Here is an 18,272-nt window from a genome sequence, read left to right on the forward strand (position 1 = left end):
CAGGTTTGTCATATGAACGATCTCTTCTGTGATCTGTTGACACAATCTCTGTAATTCTGCAAATAGCCTACAATGAAAAATAAATGCCACTTTGTTGACATAGGCTAATGACATAATAACCTATATCTGGTATAAGGTATCTCTGGATCTGTCAATTTACCAATTTCTGAATGGCCATTATTGCTCTTTTACGATGGAATTACGACATGCGCTCCCTCGTAAGAGAACTGTCGCCCCCGTGTCCTTTTTCTTTGCTTCCACAGTTTGCAATGCAATGCGATACATTCAGTTATGTCATCGGTATTTTTGTGATTTGTTTTACTCCTGTCAAATAAGGTAGGCTAACCTATTGGAAAAGAGGCACTTACTTCCTCCAAAGCCACAGTAATTCGTTTAGAAATTATGTGTAATCCTCCCAAACGGGTTATTTTATGGAACCCTTTGAATCAGTCATGTTTCCCCTCGGAAATATTTGAACGTAACACTCGATTGAAAACCTTGCAGAACGTCTGTCGTTTCCGACCTCAGGTATCATGTAGATTATTATTTAGAAAAGTTGTGTTACCGTTTTATTGTGCTTTTACATCAACGTAGATATACTTATATTTATGCATTCAGTTTATTTGTTTAATTATGCCGCAATCTCCCAAACCGGAATAAGCATTTCCAATTAGTCATGTGTAGTGAGCTTGCTGCTAGCTAGCATAAACGTGTAACGTTAGCGTGTGGCATAGCTAGTGAGTTATGCTGACTGAGGCATTGCACTGACTACAGCGCACACACATCTAGACATGCGTTCGATCACTGTTTTGGTGGTGGAGTTAGAACATTCAGTATCTTTACGATTAAATTAATGTTAACAAGCAACGGTCGTACCGAGTTTACAGTTAAACGTCCCATAGTTAGCTAAGGCATTATTACTGCAAAACCCGACCTCTCGTTCAGAGATCTATCTGACTTTGCCTGGATGTTTGCAGTGCAGCAGAGCTTCTCGGGTTTTGGTTAACCGCCCTCCATAGCGGGCTGCCGGCACCATGACCAAGCTGCAGGGCTTCGACACCATGACCAAGCTGCAGGGCTTCGACTTCTGGCGAACGACCCTGAAGGGCGCGCGCTACGTGGTGGCGCCCATGGTGGACCAGAGCGAGCTGGCCTGGCGCCTGCTGAGCCGTCGCCATGGCGCCCAGCTGTGCTACACGCCCATGCTGCACGCGCAGGTGTTCGTGCGCGACGCCAACTACCGGCGGGAAAACCTCTACAACGAGGTGTGCGCGGAGGACCGACCGCTCATCACGCAGGTGAGGACCTCGCACCTGCCTGCTCTACTCTGGATAGAATCATTAGTGTGTGTGTGTGTGTTATAAACCCCCCACACACCTCCTCCTCCTCCTCTCAGTTCTGTGCCAACGACCCGGAGGTGTTTGTTCAGGCGGCTCTGCTGGCCCAGGACTACTGCGACGCCATCGACCTCAACCTGGGCTGCCCCCAGATGATCGCTAAGAGAGGTGAGCTACACCTGCACCCCGCCCCCTGCCCAGAGAAAGACAGGTAGACCTGGGCTGCGTTCTGAATCGCATACTTCTACTTTTTACTACCAGTACGTACTAAAGCTGCCCATAAAAAGTATTTACTCTGTATGCATACAATTGGGACCAGGGGTGCTCCGATTCCAGAACCGATTCTGTCTTCTCATTGGCTGTTGTGCTAATTGAAGCAGGTTAACATGGGTGTATTTTATTGTAATTAAGCACAGTAATTGATTTTCTCTGACTCATAAGTGATCTGGAACAGTCGTTTCTGTAGATCTGTAAGAATGGTGTGTGGTTCACAGGCCGCTATGGAGTCTTCCTTCAAGACGAATGGGACCTGCTTGAAAAGATGAGTAAGTCCACCTTGAGAATAGGAGAGAGTTGTTTAAATGTTTTATCCCGTTTTTGAACCTGTCTGAAAAAACATATTGCCCCCACCTGTTCCTCTCTGCAGTTAAGCTGGCTAACGAGAAGATCTCTGTGCCCATCACGTGTAAGATCCGCGTGTTCAACGAGGTGGAGAAGACGGTGAAGTACGCTCAGATGCTGGAGAAGGCCGGCTGTCAGGTAAGGAAGACCAGGAGTGAAACTTGTAGTGCTAGAGTTTCACATGCACGTATAAACACATAACCGCACACACACACACACGTATGAACACTCACAATCGCCCAGTGAAAGCGAGGCAGGGCGGAATGGCATGTAGCCTGTGATCCAGTGGAGCCCGACGGTGCTGATCTGCTCGCTCTCCTCTGTCAGCTGCTCACGGTCCACGGTCGGACCAAAGACCAGAAGGGAGCCATGACGGGCATCGCCAGTTGGGAGCATATCAAGGCTGTCAGGTCAGATACCAGCCCTCAGATACCAGCCCCCAGATACAGCCCCCCACCCCTCCATCTACATCCTCTGGAAGGGTGTGAAGACTAGTTATTTTAGGCTGACAACTCGCCAGCTGTTTTAACTTGGGAGACCGGGGTTCGAATCCCTCCCCAATCCTAACCTAACCTGTGAGCCTCTCTCCTTCCCTCCTGTCAAAATCAGAATCAGCTTGATTTGCCAGGTAGTTTTTACACACAGTAGGAATGTGTAATTCGAAAAAGGTGTACGTTCGTTCAGTGACGAACATGGGAGGCAGATACCTGGTCAGTCCTCAGCGGTGGTCTGTCCATCACTAGCCCTCCCTACAGCACGCATGCTCTCCGATGACCGGGGCGAACTGAGAGAAATCGCAACGGACAGATACGGAGCAGACACGTTATTATTTAAGCGAAGACCCTAGAACGGATCTTCCATTTGTAACTTCGTACACGCCTACACACGGCGACTAAACGGGTGTATGTCTGGTTGCCGTAGGAACGCCGTTAGCATCCCGGTGTTCGCCAATGGCAACATACAGCACCTGAGCGACGTGGAGCGCTGCCTAGAGGAGACGGGCGTGCAGGGGGTGATGAGCGCAGGTGAGGAGAACGCCGCCGCCGCCATCGTGCATGTGTGCACTTTTCCACCACAGTGTCTCAGTAACCACCGTGTCATTAGTGGCCCATGTGGCCTGTTGGTCTCAGTGTGTGATTGTGTGTGTGTGTGTGTGTCTCAGAGGGGAACCTGCACAACCCAGCACTGTTTGCGGGCCGCAGCCCGCCGGTGTGGGAGATGGCGGAGGAGTACCTGGAGGTGGTCAGGCAGCACCCCCCAGGTACGCTGTCCTACGTACGAGCTCACCTCTTCAAGATGTGGCACCACACGTACGTCACTGTCTGTCACTGTCACACACATACACACGCCCTGGTTAGAGGAAACAGGAATTGTTTTACGCTCACATTTTAGTCGTTAAGCAGGCGGCTGTTTGTGAACTGTGTACGTGTGTGTCTGTGCAGGCTGCAGATCCACCAGGACCTGAGAGAGGACCTGGCCAAGATGAAGACCTTGGAGGCTCTGGCCGAGGTCAGCAGACAGCTCAAGCTGCGCTGTCAGGTACCAACAGATCACCAGACTGCCCTCCTCCTCCTGGCCTTTCCTCCTCCCCTCCTGACCTCCTCCTCACCTCCCCCCCACCACCTCCTCACCACCTCCTCCTCACCACCTTCTCCTCACCTCCTCCTCACCAACTCCTCCTCACCACCTCCTTCTCACCTCCCCCCCACCACCTCCTCACCTCCCCCTCACCTCCCCCCCACCACCTCCTCACCTCCCCCCCACCACCTCCTCACCTCCCCCTCACCTCCCCCCCACCACCTCCTCACCTCCCCCCCACCACCTCCTCCTCACCACCTCCTCCTCACCTCCCCCCCACCACCTCCTCCTCACCTCCCCCCCACCACCTCCTCCTCACCACCTCCTCCTCACCTCCCCCCCACCACCTCCTCACCTCCCCCCCCACCTCCCCCCCACCACCTCCTCACCTCCCCCCCACCACCTCCTCCACACCTCCCCCCCACCACCTCCTCCTCACCACCACCTCCTCCTCACCTCCCCCCCACCACCTCCTCCTCACCACTTTTATACCATCGTTTTATTAAGTCCAATTATCGTTGAACCCATTCGTTTGTTCAGACCTATATGGCTCTCTCTGTAAATATAGAAATGTAAATGGCAGAGCAATACATAAGTAGCCGGCACTATTGTCTTCAAAACAACAAGGAACAGAAGAGTAGACTATTCTCTTACTATCAACACAACAAGTTGCAATGGCCACGTTCGAAAGAGGTATGTCTGACTTTGGAGGATGAGTTTAGTTTATCTGGTAATAGGCTCTGTGCACCAGCTCCACTACTTCCTGAAAGTCACTTGGCATCTTTATTTCCTGTCCTATATGATTGGATTAAGTGATTAATCAGGTGTGAGGCAGACCCAGTGCACACCTGATTAATCACTTAATCCAATCATATTGGACAGGAAATAAAGAAGCCAAGTGGCTTTCAGGAAGTAGTGAAGCTGGTGCACAGAGCCTATCCTTACTTGTTTGGAGTGTTTAAGTGAGTTTTCTTGGAATGCTAGCCAGTTTGGTTTGATTGCACGAGCATTAAGATTCAAGATTCCTTTATTTGTCCCAAGGGAAATTTGTCTCAGACATACAGGCCGCTACATACAGTGCAAAGATGCCATAACAAGGACAAAACAAACATTAGTGCAAACATGTGCAAACAGTTTAAAGTGCATTCATACATGCATGCATGCATGCATACATACATACATACATAAACACTGCTTATGGTCAGAGTTTGAGACTAACTGATAGTGGAATGAAGGAGTTTTTGTATCTGTTGAGGTATCATTTCTTGTTTTTAACTGGAACTGGACTCTGACGGGGATTAGCATGCCATGAATGCCCGAACGACAAATAAGTAGCCTCGAGAACGAATGGTACACCCCCTAGACATGACGCTAGTATGTCGCAGGGACTTAGCCCCAATCCAACCCTTGATGCTGAGTGCCAAGCAGGGAGGCTTTGGGTACCATTTTTTTTTTATGTCTTTGATATCCCAACCTCCCAATCTCAGGGTGGACATTCTAACCACAACCTGAACGAGATTCAGCTGGAAATTATCTCCATCAGTCAACATTATGATTAAGTCAAACATGTGGCCCAATGTCCAAAATTACAAACTATCCCTTTAAAAGCCCATGCTTCGAGCCCTGCTGATGGATACACACGTTCAGGAATGTGCAAGGAAGAGAGGGGCTTGTCCTCTACCATTCTCCATGAGACCCTGTCTAGAAGACAGAACCGAATTAACGACATCACTTCCTCTCCGTGTGGCTGGTTCGTGCAGGAGGAGATGGCCAGAGGAGAGGTGGGACGGGGGGAGGGGCTGCCCTTCCCTCATTGGATCTGCCAGCCGTACGTCAGACCGCCGTGAGTGACCCGACATAGGACTCTAAATACAAACGTTTAGTTTCATTGATCCACGTACCGCTGGGTTGACTTTCATAATCGCCTCAAACGCTCCAGTCCGAAGGAGGCGGTTGCTAACGGCAACAGTGTGGAGGTAGTGAAGAAGGCAGAGAGCCACAAGAGGGCGCTGGAGGACTCTGACGGGCCGACCGACGGGGACGCCCTGTCCAAGAACAAACAGAAGAAGAAGGCTCGCAACCCCCACAAGAACTTCAGTTCCGAGCACAAACGTGAGTCCAGTGGCAGAGGCGTCACATCTCTTTAGTCACAAGTAGTTGTTGTTTTTGGCAGCGTTTCTGATACCATTTTGACCCAGAAGTATTTAACTGGTAACTGATCATTATTTACACGCCTTGGACAAATGTTTCTCCTTTTGTTTCTCTGCAGCAAAGTATATAAAGTGTGATCAGTGTGGCAACCCGAAGGTGAGCAGATTGTTCAAATCAGTCTTTACCAAGTAGTGAAATGTGTACTGCCTCCTTGTTTTAGTTGTTGTGGTGTGTTTTAGTTGTTGTGGTGTGTTGTTTTAGTTGTTGTGGTGTGTGTATTTTATGTTTCTGTGGTAGTGAAAGTGTTTACAATGGCCTGCAGGCCTCTCTGCCCCTCACCTGCCTCTCACCTGCCTCCCTGCCTCTCACCTGCCTCTCACCTGCCTCCCTGCCTCTCACCTGTCTCTCACCTGCTAGGGGCTGAAGTGTGTCTTCAGCTTGTGTCGAGCGTGCTGTAAGAAGAAAGCACATAAGGAGGTGGCAGACTGCCCTAGTGAGTACACTCATTCACTAAAGAATTATACACTTCAACAGTCAAATCCTGACCAAAGAACACTCACTCACTAAATAATTATACACTTCAACAGTCAAATCCTGACCAAAGAACAATCCACACTTTCTTCCTAGGTCACGGGCTGAGATGCAAGACCAAGGCGGAGAAACAGAAGGCAGGCGATCTAATACTGATTGTTGGGAGTGTATAGATTATGCTGGTCAAAAGTACAAACTTGAGTGATCTGGAAAGACTAGTTTATGGTCCTGGATTCTGGAACACCACTCTGTCATGGAAGCAGAGCCCAGGAACAAGGAGAACATGTCAGGTTAGAAAACCCACAGATCAGTCTGTTGAAAGCTTTGGTTGTTAACTTGGTGTTTTCTCTTGACCTATTTGGGAAGGTGTTTGGTTGTAGGTTTTACGTTTCTGAGCTTGCTGGGCCTTGGTTTTCGGGGGGTTGGGTTTACCTGCAGGGCCGTCAGAGGAGCACACAGCTACCCGTCAGATCTGAACCCGTTACAATAAGAAAGACACAGCTGCCTGTCAGATCTGAACTAGTTAGAATAAGAAAGGGGTTTGTGGCTTGACTACACATCGATTTACTCAGTACATCAGTACTGGAAGACTATCAACTATCAGATAGAAAAGCAAGGTATAGATTGGATAATATTCTCAATTGTTTGAGAAACGTCATGCCTGTACATTTCTATCTTGCACAATCTTTGTGGCAGCTTCCTGCACCCCCCCCCCCCTTAATAAAATGGGAGACTGTTCACTAATCCTCATCTCCATGGCATTTGTATGTCGCAAGAGAACCTGAGTATATGTACCTGTGCTGGCTAGTGGCTACCTCCTAATCTACAAAAGCCCAAAGTGAAACCAGACTTCTTTTTTGTATGTCTTTTTTTATTTAAAAATGTATTCTGTGATGAGGTTTTTGTCAATGTGTAACCAAGGATCCGTCAAGATGGAGGAACTGCATCTCTTACAAAGAACAAAACGGACCTGTACAGACCGACCGCTACAGACCCCTTCAGACAGACTGATAACAGCTGTTTAACCAGACTGGTACAGACAGACCGGTACAGCTGTTTAACCAGACTGGTACAGACAGACCAGTACAGCTGTTTAACTAGACTGGTACAGACAGACCGGTACAGCTGTTTAACCAGACTGGTACAGACAGACCAGTACAGCTGTTTAACCAGACTGGTACAGACAGACCAGTACAGCTGTTTAACTAGACTGGTACAGGCAGACCGGTACAGCTGTTTAACCAGACTGGTACAGACAGACCAGTACAGCTGTTTAACCAGACTGGTACAGGCAGACTGGTACATCTGTTTAACCAGACTGGTACAGACAGACCAGTACAGCTGTTTAACCAGACTGGTACAGACAGACCAGTACAGCTGTTTAACTAGACTGGTACAGGCAGACCGGTACAGCTGTTTAACCAGACTGGTACAGGCAGACCAGTACAGCTGTTTAACCAGACTGGTACAGCCGTTTCAGTGCTGCATCTCACTTTCTCTCCTTTTTCCCAAAACATCCTTTCATTTGAGCAAAAAAAGCCCCCCCCCCCCAACGTTAAATAAAGTCTTTAGTGTTATATTTGTCTTTCTTCAGCAAGGAAGTGAGGAGTTTCTTCCCTGCTCTCCTTTGGAGTCCCCCCGTAGTGGCTCCTACCAGAGGACCAGATCTGAGGGGGGGAGGGTGAAGGTCCCCCTCACATGTTGGTGCTCATCCGGGTTTGGCTGTTGGCAGGTGTGAGCTCGCCCTGACTGCCTTCTCTTGGTGGTGACTTGTGGAGAGACAGAGAGGGAGGGAGGGCACAGTCAGTCAGGAATCTCTTACAAATACTGCCCTGAAAAATGGGTCTTGTGACTGTTCTATTACACCAGTGGTTCCCAACCTTTTTGGACTCGAGGCCCACTTGAAAATCTCCAGTGTTCATGGCAAGATGCTTCCACTGCCTTTGCGTTCTCAGTGTCCATACACAACGTTTCAATTACCTTCTTGGCCTGATACTCCTTGAGTTTATCGAAAAATGAAGGTGGGGGGGGGGGGGGGGGTCTACCCTCTGGGGGGTGTGTCTCTCTAGTACCTTGACGTGGATCTGGTTGCGCAGCACAGCTGCGCGGAGGATCATGGCTTTGGCTCGTCTCTGGAACTCCTTCCCCATGTGGAACGACCTATCGAACGTGGAGTTCCTCTGGTCCACATTCCGCGCATACAGGATCTGACGCGGCATGGGAACAGGAAGTGACACTGTAAAGGCACCTGACACTAGGGTCACATTCAGAAGCTGCCCCGCCCGTATGATGAAGCTCAAAGTGTTTTTGTGTCGCAGCATCTGGTCCCCCTGTGAAGGTGACCCAGAGACACTGGGGAGTGAGACAAAGAGTGTGTCTACCTTGTTGTGGGAGTGTGTCTACCTTGTTGTGGGAGTATGTCTACCTTGTGGGAGTGTGTCTACCTTGTGGGAGTGTGTCTACCTTGTTGTGGGAGTGTGTCTACCTTGTGGGAGTGTGTCTACCTTGTTGTGGGAGTGTGTCTACCTTGTGGGAGTGTGTCTACCTTGTTGTGGGAGTGTGTACCTTGTGGGAGTGTGTCTACCTTGTGGGAGTGTGTCTACCTTGTGGGAGTGTCTACCTTGTGGGAGTGTGTCTACCTTGTGGGAGTGTGTCTACCTTGTGGGAGTGTGTCTACCTTGTGGGAGTGTGTCTACCTTGTGGGAGTGTGTCTACCTTGTGGGAGTGTGTCTACCTTGTGGGAGTGTGTCTACCTTGTGGGAGTGTGTCTACCTTGTGGGAGTGTGTCTACCTTGTTGTGGGAGTGTGTCTACCTTGTGGGAGTGTGTCTACCTTGTTGTGGGAGTGTGTCTACCTTGTGGGAGTGTGTCTACCTTGTGGGAGTGTGTCTACCTTGTTGTGGGAGTGTGTCTACCTTGTGGGAGTGTGTCTACCTTGTTGTGGGAGTGTGTCTACCTTGTGGGAGTGTGTCTACCTTGTGGGAGTGTGTCTACCTTGTTGTGGGAGTGTGTCTACCTTGTGGGAGTGTGTCTACCTTGTGGGAGTGTGTCTACCTTGTGGGAGTGTGTCTACCTTGTGGGAGTGTCTACCTTGCTGTGGGAGTCAATGCGTGCGTTGATGAGGCCCTCCAGTATGAGTTGAGTGAGCTCGTCCTCCAGAGATGGCACCGTGGTGTTGAAGGCCTGCGCCATCTTAGTCATGTCTGCCGACGCATACGGGCTGAAGTACTGAACACATACGCACGCGCGCACACACACACACACATTTAACATCTTAGTCAAACTGCATGCAATCAGTCGCTAATCAAATGGTTGAGGTCAAATTCACTGTATTTGAATCCCATCCATCATCTTATCTTCTAAATACAATAGGCTCTGTGCACCAGCTCCACTACTTCCTGAAAGTCACTTGGCATCTTTATTTCCTGTCCAATATGATTGGATTAAGTGATTAATCAGGTGTGCGCTGGGTCTGCCGCACACCTGATTAATCACTTAATCCAATCATATAGGACAGGAAATAAAGATGCCAAGTGACTTTCAGGAAGTAGTGGAGCTGGTGCACAGAGCCTATTCTAGAAACCGAAGGGCCATTTGGGTAGGATCGACTGCCACAACCAGGCCTAGCCACCAGGGGGGGCTGCGGGATATTGAAACAGTCATATCTCGACATGTGAAGGTCACCCAGACACGGAGTCTGGACTGGCAGAAAGCTATGGCTGCATTCCGAATCGCATACTACCCTACTATATAGTATGCCAAAACAGGATGTAGTATGTCCCAATACATAGTATGCCACATGCAGTATGGCAAAAATACCAGGATGTCCTACTACATCCGGTCGTATTTTGCAGTATGCAAGCCAGCAGGCTTTTCTGGCTATTCTGACACAATCCGGTGCGCAGCGGAAATGTGCATCACATGTGCGAGTTGTGACAGCTGTAGACGAATCTAAGGGCAGCTATAGTAGGTACTGGTAGTAAGAAGTAGAAGTATGCGATTCGGAACACAGCCTATCTCAATGTAACGAACACAGCAATAACAAACATGTCCTGCTCAGAGCCAAAACACTGGGGTGTGACCTGAGGGGGGTGCCACAGAGCCACCCGAACACGGCCGCCCATTCACCTAAGGAGCCAAAATGTCAGTTTTAGATCGAGAGATAGTGGAACAACAACACAGCGGGCACTGTTACAAAAGATCACGGTTTTTTATTTGTCACATGTAATATACGCTGTAGTCACAATGAAATGTTGCTGTTACTGTGCACTAGTAAATATAATGTCTATATGACAGACAAGTCGTTTGAGGTAGGTAGGTATAGGCATGTGTGTGTATGTCTGCTACCTCACCTGAATGAGGGCTCTGTTCCTGATTTGTGTGTACAGTGTTCTAACGTGAGGTGCCAGATACATGTCCAGTAGAAGGTTGTCCTGACAGAGAGAGAGAGAGAAGTACAGGTGTCAGGTACAGAAATATAACCATTCCAGAATAACCTCTAGCGTCTGAGAACCACGGTGGTTTTTCTTACCTTCATGTCGTCCAACAGTTTCAGACACGACGCGTACTTTGACTCGTAGAACTTGAAGATGATGTCACGGACCTGAGGCTCCAGCTCCAGAAATAACTTGAAGGAGCTGGAGAGAGAGAAGAGAGAGAGAGGAGAGGGTCAGATGATGGAACAAGTGAGACCAGTTGTCACGTTCCTTATAGTGATGCAAGAGAAACACCTCCTAACTAGCTGGAATCACCTCAACATACAGAATCAAGAACCAACTGTGCATATTATACGCATGACTTAGGGCCGCTTATGACAATGTTAACGCCAGGTACTAGGGTGGTGTTGTGTAGTACTAGTGTAGTGTTGTGTAGTACTAGTGTAGTGTTGTGTGGTACTAGGGTGGTGTTGTGTGGTGTTGTGTAGTACTAGAGTGGTGTTGTGTGGTACTAGTGTAGTGTTGTGTGGTACTAGGGTGGTGTTGTGTAGTACTAGTGTGGTGTTGTGTGGTACTAGGGTGTTGTGTGGTGTTGTGTAGTACTAGAGTGGTGTTGTGTAGTACTAGGGTGGTGTTGTGTAGTACTAGGGTGGTGTTGTGTGGTACTAGTGTGGTGTTGTGTAGTACTAGTGTAGTGTTGTGTAGTACTAGTGTAGTGTAGTACTAGTGTAGTGTTGTGTGGTACTAGGGTGGTGTTGTGCAGTACTAGGGTGGTGTTGTGTGGTACTAGTGTAGTGTTGTGTAGTACTAGGGTGGTGTTGTGCGGTACTAGTGTGGTGTTGTGCGGTACTAGTGTAGTGTTGTGTAGTACTAGTGTAGTGTTGTGTGGTACTAGTGTGGTGTTGTGTGGTACTAGTGTGGTGTTGTGTGGTACTAGTGTAGTGTTGTGTAGTACTAGGGTGGTGTTGTGTGGTACTAGTGTAGTGTTGTGTGGTACTAGTGTGGTGTTGTGTAGTACTAGGGTGGTGTTGTGTAGTACTAGTGTAGTGTTGTGTGGTACTAGTGTGGTGTTGTGTAGTACTAGTGTAGTGTTGTGTAGTACTAGGGTGGTGTTGTGTAGTACTAGGGTGGTGTAGTGCGGTACTAGTGTGGTGTTGTGTAGTACTAGGGTGGTGTTGTGTAGTACTAGGGTGATGTGTGGTACTAGGGTGGTGTGTGGTACTAGTGTGGTGTTGTGTAGTACTGGTGTTGTGTGGTACTAGGGTGGTGTTGTGTGGTACTAGGGTGGTGTTGTGTGGTACTAGGGTGGTGTTGTGTAGTACTAGTGTAGTGTTGTGTAGTACTAGGGTGGTGTTGTGTGGTACTAGGGTGGTGTTGTGTGGTACTAGGGTGGTGTTGTGTGGTACTAGGGTGGTGTTGTGTAGTACTAGGGTGGTGGTGTGGTACTAGGGTGGTGTTGTGTGGTACTAGTGTAGTGTTGTGTAGTACTAGGGTGGTGTGTGGTACTAGGGTGGTGTTGTGTAGTACTAGGGTGGTGTTGTGTGGTACTAGGGTGGTGTTGTGTGGTACTAGGGTGGTGTTGTACTAGTGTGGTGTTGTGTAGTACTAGGGTGATGTTGTGTTGTGTAGTACTAGGGTGATGTTGTGTGGTGTTGTGTGGTGTAGTACTAGTGTGGTGTTGTGTGGTTCAGCACCTGCTGGAGATGATGTTGCGTTGCAGCTCCTGCCTGTCGAAGGTGGCCAATGCACACATGCCCCCGTACACAGCTACATTACTGGACGACAGGAGCTGCAGGAACGAACACACACACACACACACAACATTAGTCCAGGTTACGGTCGGCTGTTGGGAGAAGGGAGGTGGGTCAGGTGAAATTGCAGTGACAGGTTTCCTAACCTCTGGGAAGTCGCAGTGGTCAAAGGAAGCTTGGAGAAAACACTTGGCGGCCGGTTTGTATTTCCTGGAGGCCAGCTCCGCCAGGCCTGGGGGGGGGGCACAGACACGTCAGCTACCCCAGCAACACTACCTCCGTCTCTGGCCAGACCAACTCACTACCCCCCCCTACCCTCCAGGGCCTGCTCTAGGCTCCACTATACACTAGCTATGTATACATGAACCCCACCAGAGTATACCAGAGGGCTTTTAGACAATGCATCATTTAACCTGGAGAGATTCTCATCTTACCTGCTGCACATTTTAGCTTGGTGAGGATGGCCTGGTTCTGACTGTCTCTCTCCCCTCTCTGCTACATTCAAACAGAAGCACATACAGTTATTATCTGTCATTCATTTCACTGGAACTAACCACAAGGGAGGGTGTGTTTGTGTGTGTTGATAACAGTGAGACAGTGCTCACCTCTGCGATCTCTGGAGTGGATTCTGCCTTGCTGACGTAGCTAAGTACATGTGACCAGTTCTGGAGGTAAACACTAACCTACAGGGTAGAAATAGACTGTATGACACACGATGCTCTCTGGGCCCATTCAGTACCGCTTTGATGACACAGAAGCATGTTGATGACACCATTCCGCCTACCTTGATGACATTAAAGGACAATGCTCGTTTTTGACAACCTGGACCTTATTTACGGCATATTATAAGACGTTTCACGCTGTGCGCATGCGTGCTGGAGCAAGTGAGGAAGCTATTTCGTTTCTAAAGACGTTTCTAAAGATCATATCACAGAGGCATGTGAAAAACCACAACAGGCCTACGCTCTATGTAAGCACAACTAGCGATTCATAAAGACAGATTGATGAAAACAACTGTTTCGGTTTCAGAAAATAGATTTTTTAGAAGCTGCATTCTCAGTGCCCCGTCCGCCGCCATTACATGGATATAGTTGGCTCGCGCTGGATTTTAAATTTCTTCTACAGGCCTCCAAATTACACCAAAGTTATCTCTGTGAGTCAAACGTCTTATAATATGCCGTAAATAAGGTCCAGATTGTCAAAAACGAGCCTTCTCCTTTAAGACACATGTTGATGATACCATTCCGCCTACCTTGATGACATTAAGACACATGTTGATGACGTGCTTGGCACTGGTGCAGTAGTCTCTGGCTCGGGAGTAGCACTTGAGGGCGTTGCTGAGGTCACCGCAGTCTAAGTAGTGATCGCCCAGGTCATCGTGCCCTCTCCTGGGTACACAGCGCAGAGGAAGATGACGGAGAGAGGGATGGATGGAGAGAGAGAGTCGGTACACAGCGCAGAGGAGGACGACAGAGGGAAGGATGGAGAGAGTGAAGAGTGGATGGTGGGCGAAGAAGCCATCAGTAAAAGAAGATGTCCTGACTCAGACAGACTCAAACAATAGAGGAGTTTAGTTTAGTAAATGTTTCTGTTAGAAATTATGCAATTTCACCTCCGGGGATCCATTAAGTACTGCTACTACTGCTAGTTCATTAATCAATAAAGTACTGCTACTACTGCTAGTTCATTAATCAATAAAGTATTGCTACTACTGCTAGTTCATTAATCAATAAAGTACTGCTAGTTCATTAATCAATAAAGTACTGCTACTACTGCTAGTTTATTAATCAATAAAGTACTGCTACTACTGCTAGTTCATTAATCAATAAAGTACTGCTGCTAGTTCATTAATCAATAAAGTACTGTTACTACTGCTAGTTCATTAATCAATAAAGTACTGCTACTAGTTCATTAATGTTGCATCCTTTTTGTATCGGAGTTCTGGATTTGGCGCTCGATGCGGCTTCACATCCCAGTTGAATGAGTTCCAGAAACAAAACTCGGAAAAACCCACTTTCGATCCTTCTTTGTTGTTCTAGCCAAGTTAGCTATTGTTAGCCATTGTTAGCTATACCAGTTAATAAGCGCTAAGAAACTGTCTTATTACAGCTTTCACTTATTGTTGATGCGCGGAGTAGCCATCTTGATTAACGTCAGCAGCTGACGTTGATGAAGTCGGGATAGATTTTTTATCCCAAGTAAAATGGTGGAAATCCCGAGTTCAGGTGACGTATTGATGACGACTTTCACGTCGAACCCACCCAGGAATCCTAATGTTTCCGATACAAATGGAACGCAGCATAATCAACAGAGTGGTGTTTGGTACCTGATGCTCTCTTTGATGGAGTTGCCCTTGTAGTTCTTCAGGTCCGTGTCCAGCTTCTCCAGCTTGAGGAGGGCCTTCTTCCTGGTGGCCTCGGCCCAGGCCGTGTCCAGGGGAGGGGGCTCCGCCGCCCCTTCAGGCACTGCGTCCGGGACCCCCTGGACACCCCTGGAGAGGAGGGGGGGGGGGGCAGAGAGGCTGATGTTCACACATAATCAGCACACACACACTTTCAGTCACGCACATGTTTTACATGACCCTACAGAAATCACACCCCATACACAAACCATTGACTGCAAATGCTGCCCCCAGACTGCAATGTAAATACCATTGATTCCAGGGTATTAAATCTTGCGCGCATGCAGATACACACAGATACACACACACACCGTGTGGCCTCAGTGAGCTTGTGGTGGATCTCCTCATACACGTCGACGTTGAAGGTCTTCTGGATGAAGGACAGCGCCATCTTAAGGGCCTCCGCCCGCAGCTGGGGGCAGTGGTCCGCTACGAACAGCAGCCTCTCCATCCGCATCAGACCGCTGTAGCTGGCTGCATACTGCTCCAGGTCCTGAACACACACACATACACACACACTACAGAACTCCATAGCAACTAAGCAGATTTCCATAAGCATATCTCGGCCCTGTTGTCTCTCAGGCAGCAGTGTGAGTGTTAGGGTTAGGCAGCAGGGTTAGGGTTAGGCAGCAGGGTTAGGGTTAGGCAGCAGGGTTAAGGTTAGGCAGCAGGGTTAGGGTTAGGCAGCAGGGTTAGGGTTAGGCAGCAGGGTTAGGGTTAGGCAGCAGGGTTAGGGTTAGGGCTAGGCAGCAGGGTTAGGGCTAGGCATGGGGTTTAGCGTTAGGCAAGGGGTTTAGGGTTAGCCAGCAGGGTTAAGGTGACGTACCAGTGTTGGGTTCTCCACCACATAGTTGTTGTCTGGTGCATTCTGCTGGTCTTCCTGGGGGTCCACATCAATCTGCATGGGCTCCACACACCCCTGGGGGGAGGGGGAGAGAGAGAGGGAGAGAGAGGGAGAGGTGGAGAGCTCAGGAAAAGACTCATACTAAACACATGGATATCTACCGTGCAGAAAAGCCTACTTAATAGACCATGTTTAGAGGAGCATACAGGGGAATACTGGTCCAACTCACACCTGACCCTAAAATGAACAATAACATGCTAATATGAAATACGACTGGGTGCTAAATTATGTAGAATCACTGAGGGTGGGGAAAGCACAAATAATTCAAGAAGCGCCATCAACAGTCTGGAGCAGCGAGACCAAACCCATTCCTCTCCTCAGTCTCCTCCTCTCATGGTACAGAGAAAGCCACCTAGGTAGTCTCAATGCCAGATGAGAGTTCTTTCGCTGATACACTACATAAGCTACACTAACTATGTTACTGCATGCTGCAGATCTCTCTATGGGTCTGGGACACTTCATGCAAAAATCTGGTGTTGAAATCCTGGCAATTCACTGGCAAGCAACACCAATCAGTAACAATATTGGCAATCAGGCGTTCCCACCCATAGATATGCCCGTCCATCTGGGCTAAGCTGGGCTAGCGTCTCTCATTTGCTGCTACGACCTGTCGCTCTTTCAATGTTGACCCGACGATACGCCCTCAGATCACCAGTGTGGGCTTCGAAGTGGCACAGACTCTATTATGTAGAATGCGGAGCGCAGCGATTAAAGTCTGGAGAGAGACTAGCACCAGGGCTTCGTTGAACTGCCCGTTGACCAGGCACTCAGTTCTACCAACAGAGACAGCGTGAGGATTAGAGAAACCAGAATTGAATGTAAACATTGTAGGTCACATGTGCTCTGTATATTAACCTTTTTATTTCTGTGGCATCTGATCTGTGGTTGGTAACTAACTGGCCTTGCTAGGCAGTATATAGTGATGTAGCCTAATTAGAATGTGTTCAATATCAGGAATTCAGTTGAGGGTCTGTTAACTGTTAACTTAAAGAATCGCTGTCTATAACTGCTTTGTCACAGGATAAGCCAGGTGGTAGCATGTTCGACTATTGTGTTCATCTGTTCTGGTCTACTCTGTTCAACCGTTCTGTTTGGGCTGGTGTGGTCAGCCTGTTTGGGCTGGTGGGGTCAGCCTGTTTGGGCTGGTGGGGTCAGCCTGTTTGGGCTGGTGGGGTCAGCCTGTTTGGGCTGGAGTGGTCAGCCTGTTTGGGCTGGCGTGGTCAGCCTGTTTTCGCTGGCGTGGTCAGCCTGTTTGGGCTGGTGTGGTCAGCCTGTTTGGGCTGGCGTGGTCAGCCTGTTTTCGCTGGCGTGGTCAGCCTGTTTGGGCTGGCGTGGTCAGCCTGTTTGGGCTGGCGTGGTCAGCCTGTTTGGGCTGGCGTGGTCAGCCTGTTTGGGCTGGCGTGGTCAGCCTGTTTGGGCTGGCGTGGTCAGCCTAGTTTACCTCTGAGAGCAGGGAGCAGGAGGAGAGGCTGCTGCTCAGCAGGTAGTCGCCCGCTGTGAAGGGCAGGAGGGCGGGCAGGTCTGACCTGCTGGGGCTGCCGCTCTGGGCGGAGCAGAGGAGCAGACCGGCCAAGGGCGGAGACGCCTGGTGGCCACCATCATGTCTGCTTGCTGGGCTGGCCCTGTCGCTGCTGCCTCTCTGCTCTGCCTCTCTGGACACAGCTCTGCCTGCCTGTCGGGAACCGGTTCTGCCTGCCTCCCTGCTCTGATCCTGGGTCTCCATCCCTGCAGCGACCCCAACCCCTGACACTGAACTCTCCTGAAGAGAGGACACCACACACAAGGGATCTATCATCTCCACGACCCTCTAAAATAGTTTGTTTACCTGGACTGTAGGGTGTGTGTACTGGTCTTTTTTTAACCAATGTGGTATCTATACTAACCTTTGGGTAGCTGTATCAAACAGTTGACTAGCTTGGTAACTTACTAACAGCTAACGTTGTAACTTAGAAGCTCAACAACAGGAGCCATCGAACTGTTTACATTACCCTAGTTGGCACTAGTCTATTAGCTACCTCACTTGGTCTAACTAGCAAGCACTGATTCAACGGTAACTTACTGTTAGACTCATAGCCACCTTTGAACTGAGGAAAAACAACCACCGTAGAGTAACCATAAGCTTGCTAATTTTGTTAGCCCTAACGCTAAACTTCGTCAGACTCAGGTAAAAGTGAACCTTGATTATCGTTGGCTAGCTAAGCTAAGCTCCTCGGCCACAAGACATTGACATGTATGCTAGCTAGGTTTGGCATGCAAATTGACACATTCTATTGAAACAAGATTCAGAGTACAACATTTTCCGTCAAATGAGCTCTTGATCTGAGAAATTATGAGAAAACATTTACACAAGGATACGTTTACCTGAAAGTTGAAGACCTGCACGGGTAGAGGCATCTCCTCTCTCTGCAGACACACAGCGACTGCATCCGGGGAGGCGGTGCCTCTTGTATCAAGGTCCCCAACACAACAAACACGCACCACCACACCCACCACACCGACCTAAGCAGTCTAATTAAACTAGAAAGAAATAAAAGAAAGCATGATACATTCATGTGCGTTTCTT

The 18,272-nt window shown here is 48.9% G+C and overlaps 2 protein-coding genes across 5 annotated transcripts; one reads left to right on the top strand and one right to left on the bottom strand.

Annotated features, from left to right (window-relative positions):
* Positions 1 to 499: 499 nt before the first annotated feature.
* Positions 500 to 6,948, top strand: dus1l (dihydrouridine synthase 1-like). The gene is made up of 14 exons (XM_084437738.1): positions 500 to 528; positions 978 to 1,298; positions 1,397 to 1,505; positions 1,832 to 1,882; positions 1,984 to 2,096; positions 2,286 to 2,368; positions 2,880 to 2,983; positions 3,121 to 3,268; positions 3,401 to 3,497; positions 5,297 to 5,379; positions 5,476 to 5,648; positions 5,806 to 5,843; positions 6,105 to 6,180; positions 6,315 to 6,948. The coding sequence occupies exons 2-14, from the start codon at positions 1,035 to 1,037 to the stop codon at positions 6,389 to 6,391; spliced, it is 1,416 nt and encodes a 471-aa protein (XP_084293864.1). The 5' UTR covers positions 500 to 528; positions 978 to 1,034; the 3' UTR covers positions 6,392 to 6,948.
* Positions 6,949 to 7,156: 208 nt separating this feature from the next.
* gps1 (G protein pathway suppressor 1) lies at positions 7,157 to 18,118 on the bottom strand. Of its 4 annotated transcripts, none has more exons than XM_084437551.1 (14): positions 18,071 to 18,118; positions 15,632 to 15,724; positions 15,117 to 15,298; positions 14,731 to 14,895; positions 13,657 to 13,792; positions 13,010 to 13,087; positions 12,839 to 12,896; positions 12,551 to 12,636; positions 12,348 to 12,442; positions 10,749 to 10,854; positions 10,570 to 10,650; positions 9,308 to 9,445; positions 8,291 to 8,425; positions 7,157 to 7,987 (listed from the first exon to the last, which is right to left on the bottom strand). In XM_084437551.1, exons 1-14 carry the CDS (start codon positions 18,101 to 18,103, stop codon positions 7,913 to 7,915), a joined length of 1,461 nt encoding a protein of 486 aa, XP_084293677.1. In that variant the 5' UTR covers positions 18,104 to 18,118; the 3' UTR covers positions 7,157 to 7,912. The 4 variants fall into 4 exon arrangements, with proteins under 4 accessions (XP_084293677.1, XP_084293676.1, XP_084293679.1 ...); XM_084437550.1 differs by having other exon boundaries at positions 12,839 to 12,899; XM_084437553.1 differs by having other exon boundaries at positions 9,308 to 9,517; positions 12,839 to 12,899.
* Between the last annotated feature and the right edge of the window lie 154 nt (positions 18,119 to 18,272).

This window comes from Borostomias antarcticus (genome assembly GCF_949987555.1).
Source record: "Borostomias antarcticus genome assembly, chromosome: 5".
Taxonomy (NCBI): Eukaryota; Metazoa; Chordata; class Actinopteri; order Stomiiformes; family Stomiidae; genus Borostomias; species Borostomias antarcticus.

What these genes read in the sequence shown, in the direction of transcription:
- dus1l (XM_084437738.1), top strand. Translation starts at nt 1,035, where the DNA reads ATGACCAAGCTGCAGGGCTTCGACACCATGACCAAGCTGCAGGGCTTC. An exon ending in ACCGACCGCTCATCACGCAG is followed by an intron (nt 1,299 to 1,396) that starts GTGAGGACCTCG and finishes TCCTCCTCTCAG; the next exon opens with TTCTGTGCCAACGACCCGGA. An exon ending in ATCAGTGTGGCAACCCGAAG is followed by an intron (nt 5,844 to 6,104) that starts GTGAGCAGATTG and finishes CTCACCTGCTAG; the next exon opens with GGGCTGAAGTGTGTCTTCAG.
- gps1 (XM_084437553.1), bottom strand. Translation starts at nt 18,103, where the DNA reads ATGCCTCTACCCGTGCAGGTCTTCAACTTTCAG. An exon ending in AAGCTCACTGAGGCCACACG is followed by an intron (nt 14,896 to 15,116) that starts GTGTGTGTGTGT and finishes CCTCCTCTCCAG; the next exon opens with GGGTGTCCAGGGGGTCCCGG. An exon ending in ACCACTGCGACTTCCCAGAG is followed by an intron (nt 12,443 to 12,550) that starts GTTAGGAAACCT and finishes TCGTTCCTGCAG; the next exon opens with CTCCTGTCGTCCAGTAATGT.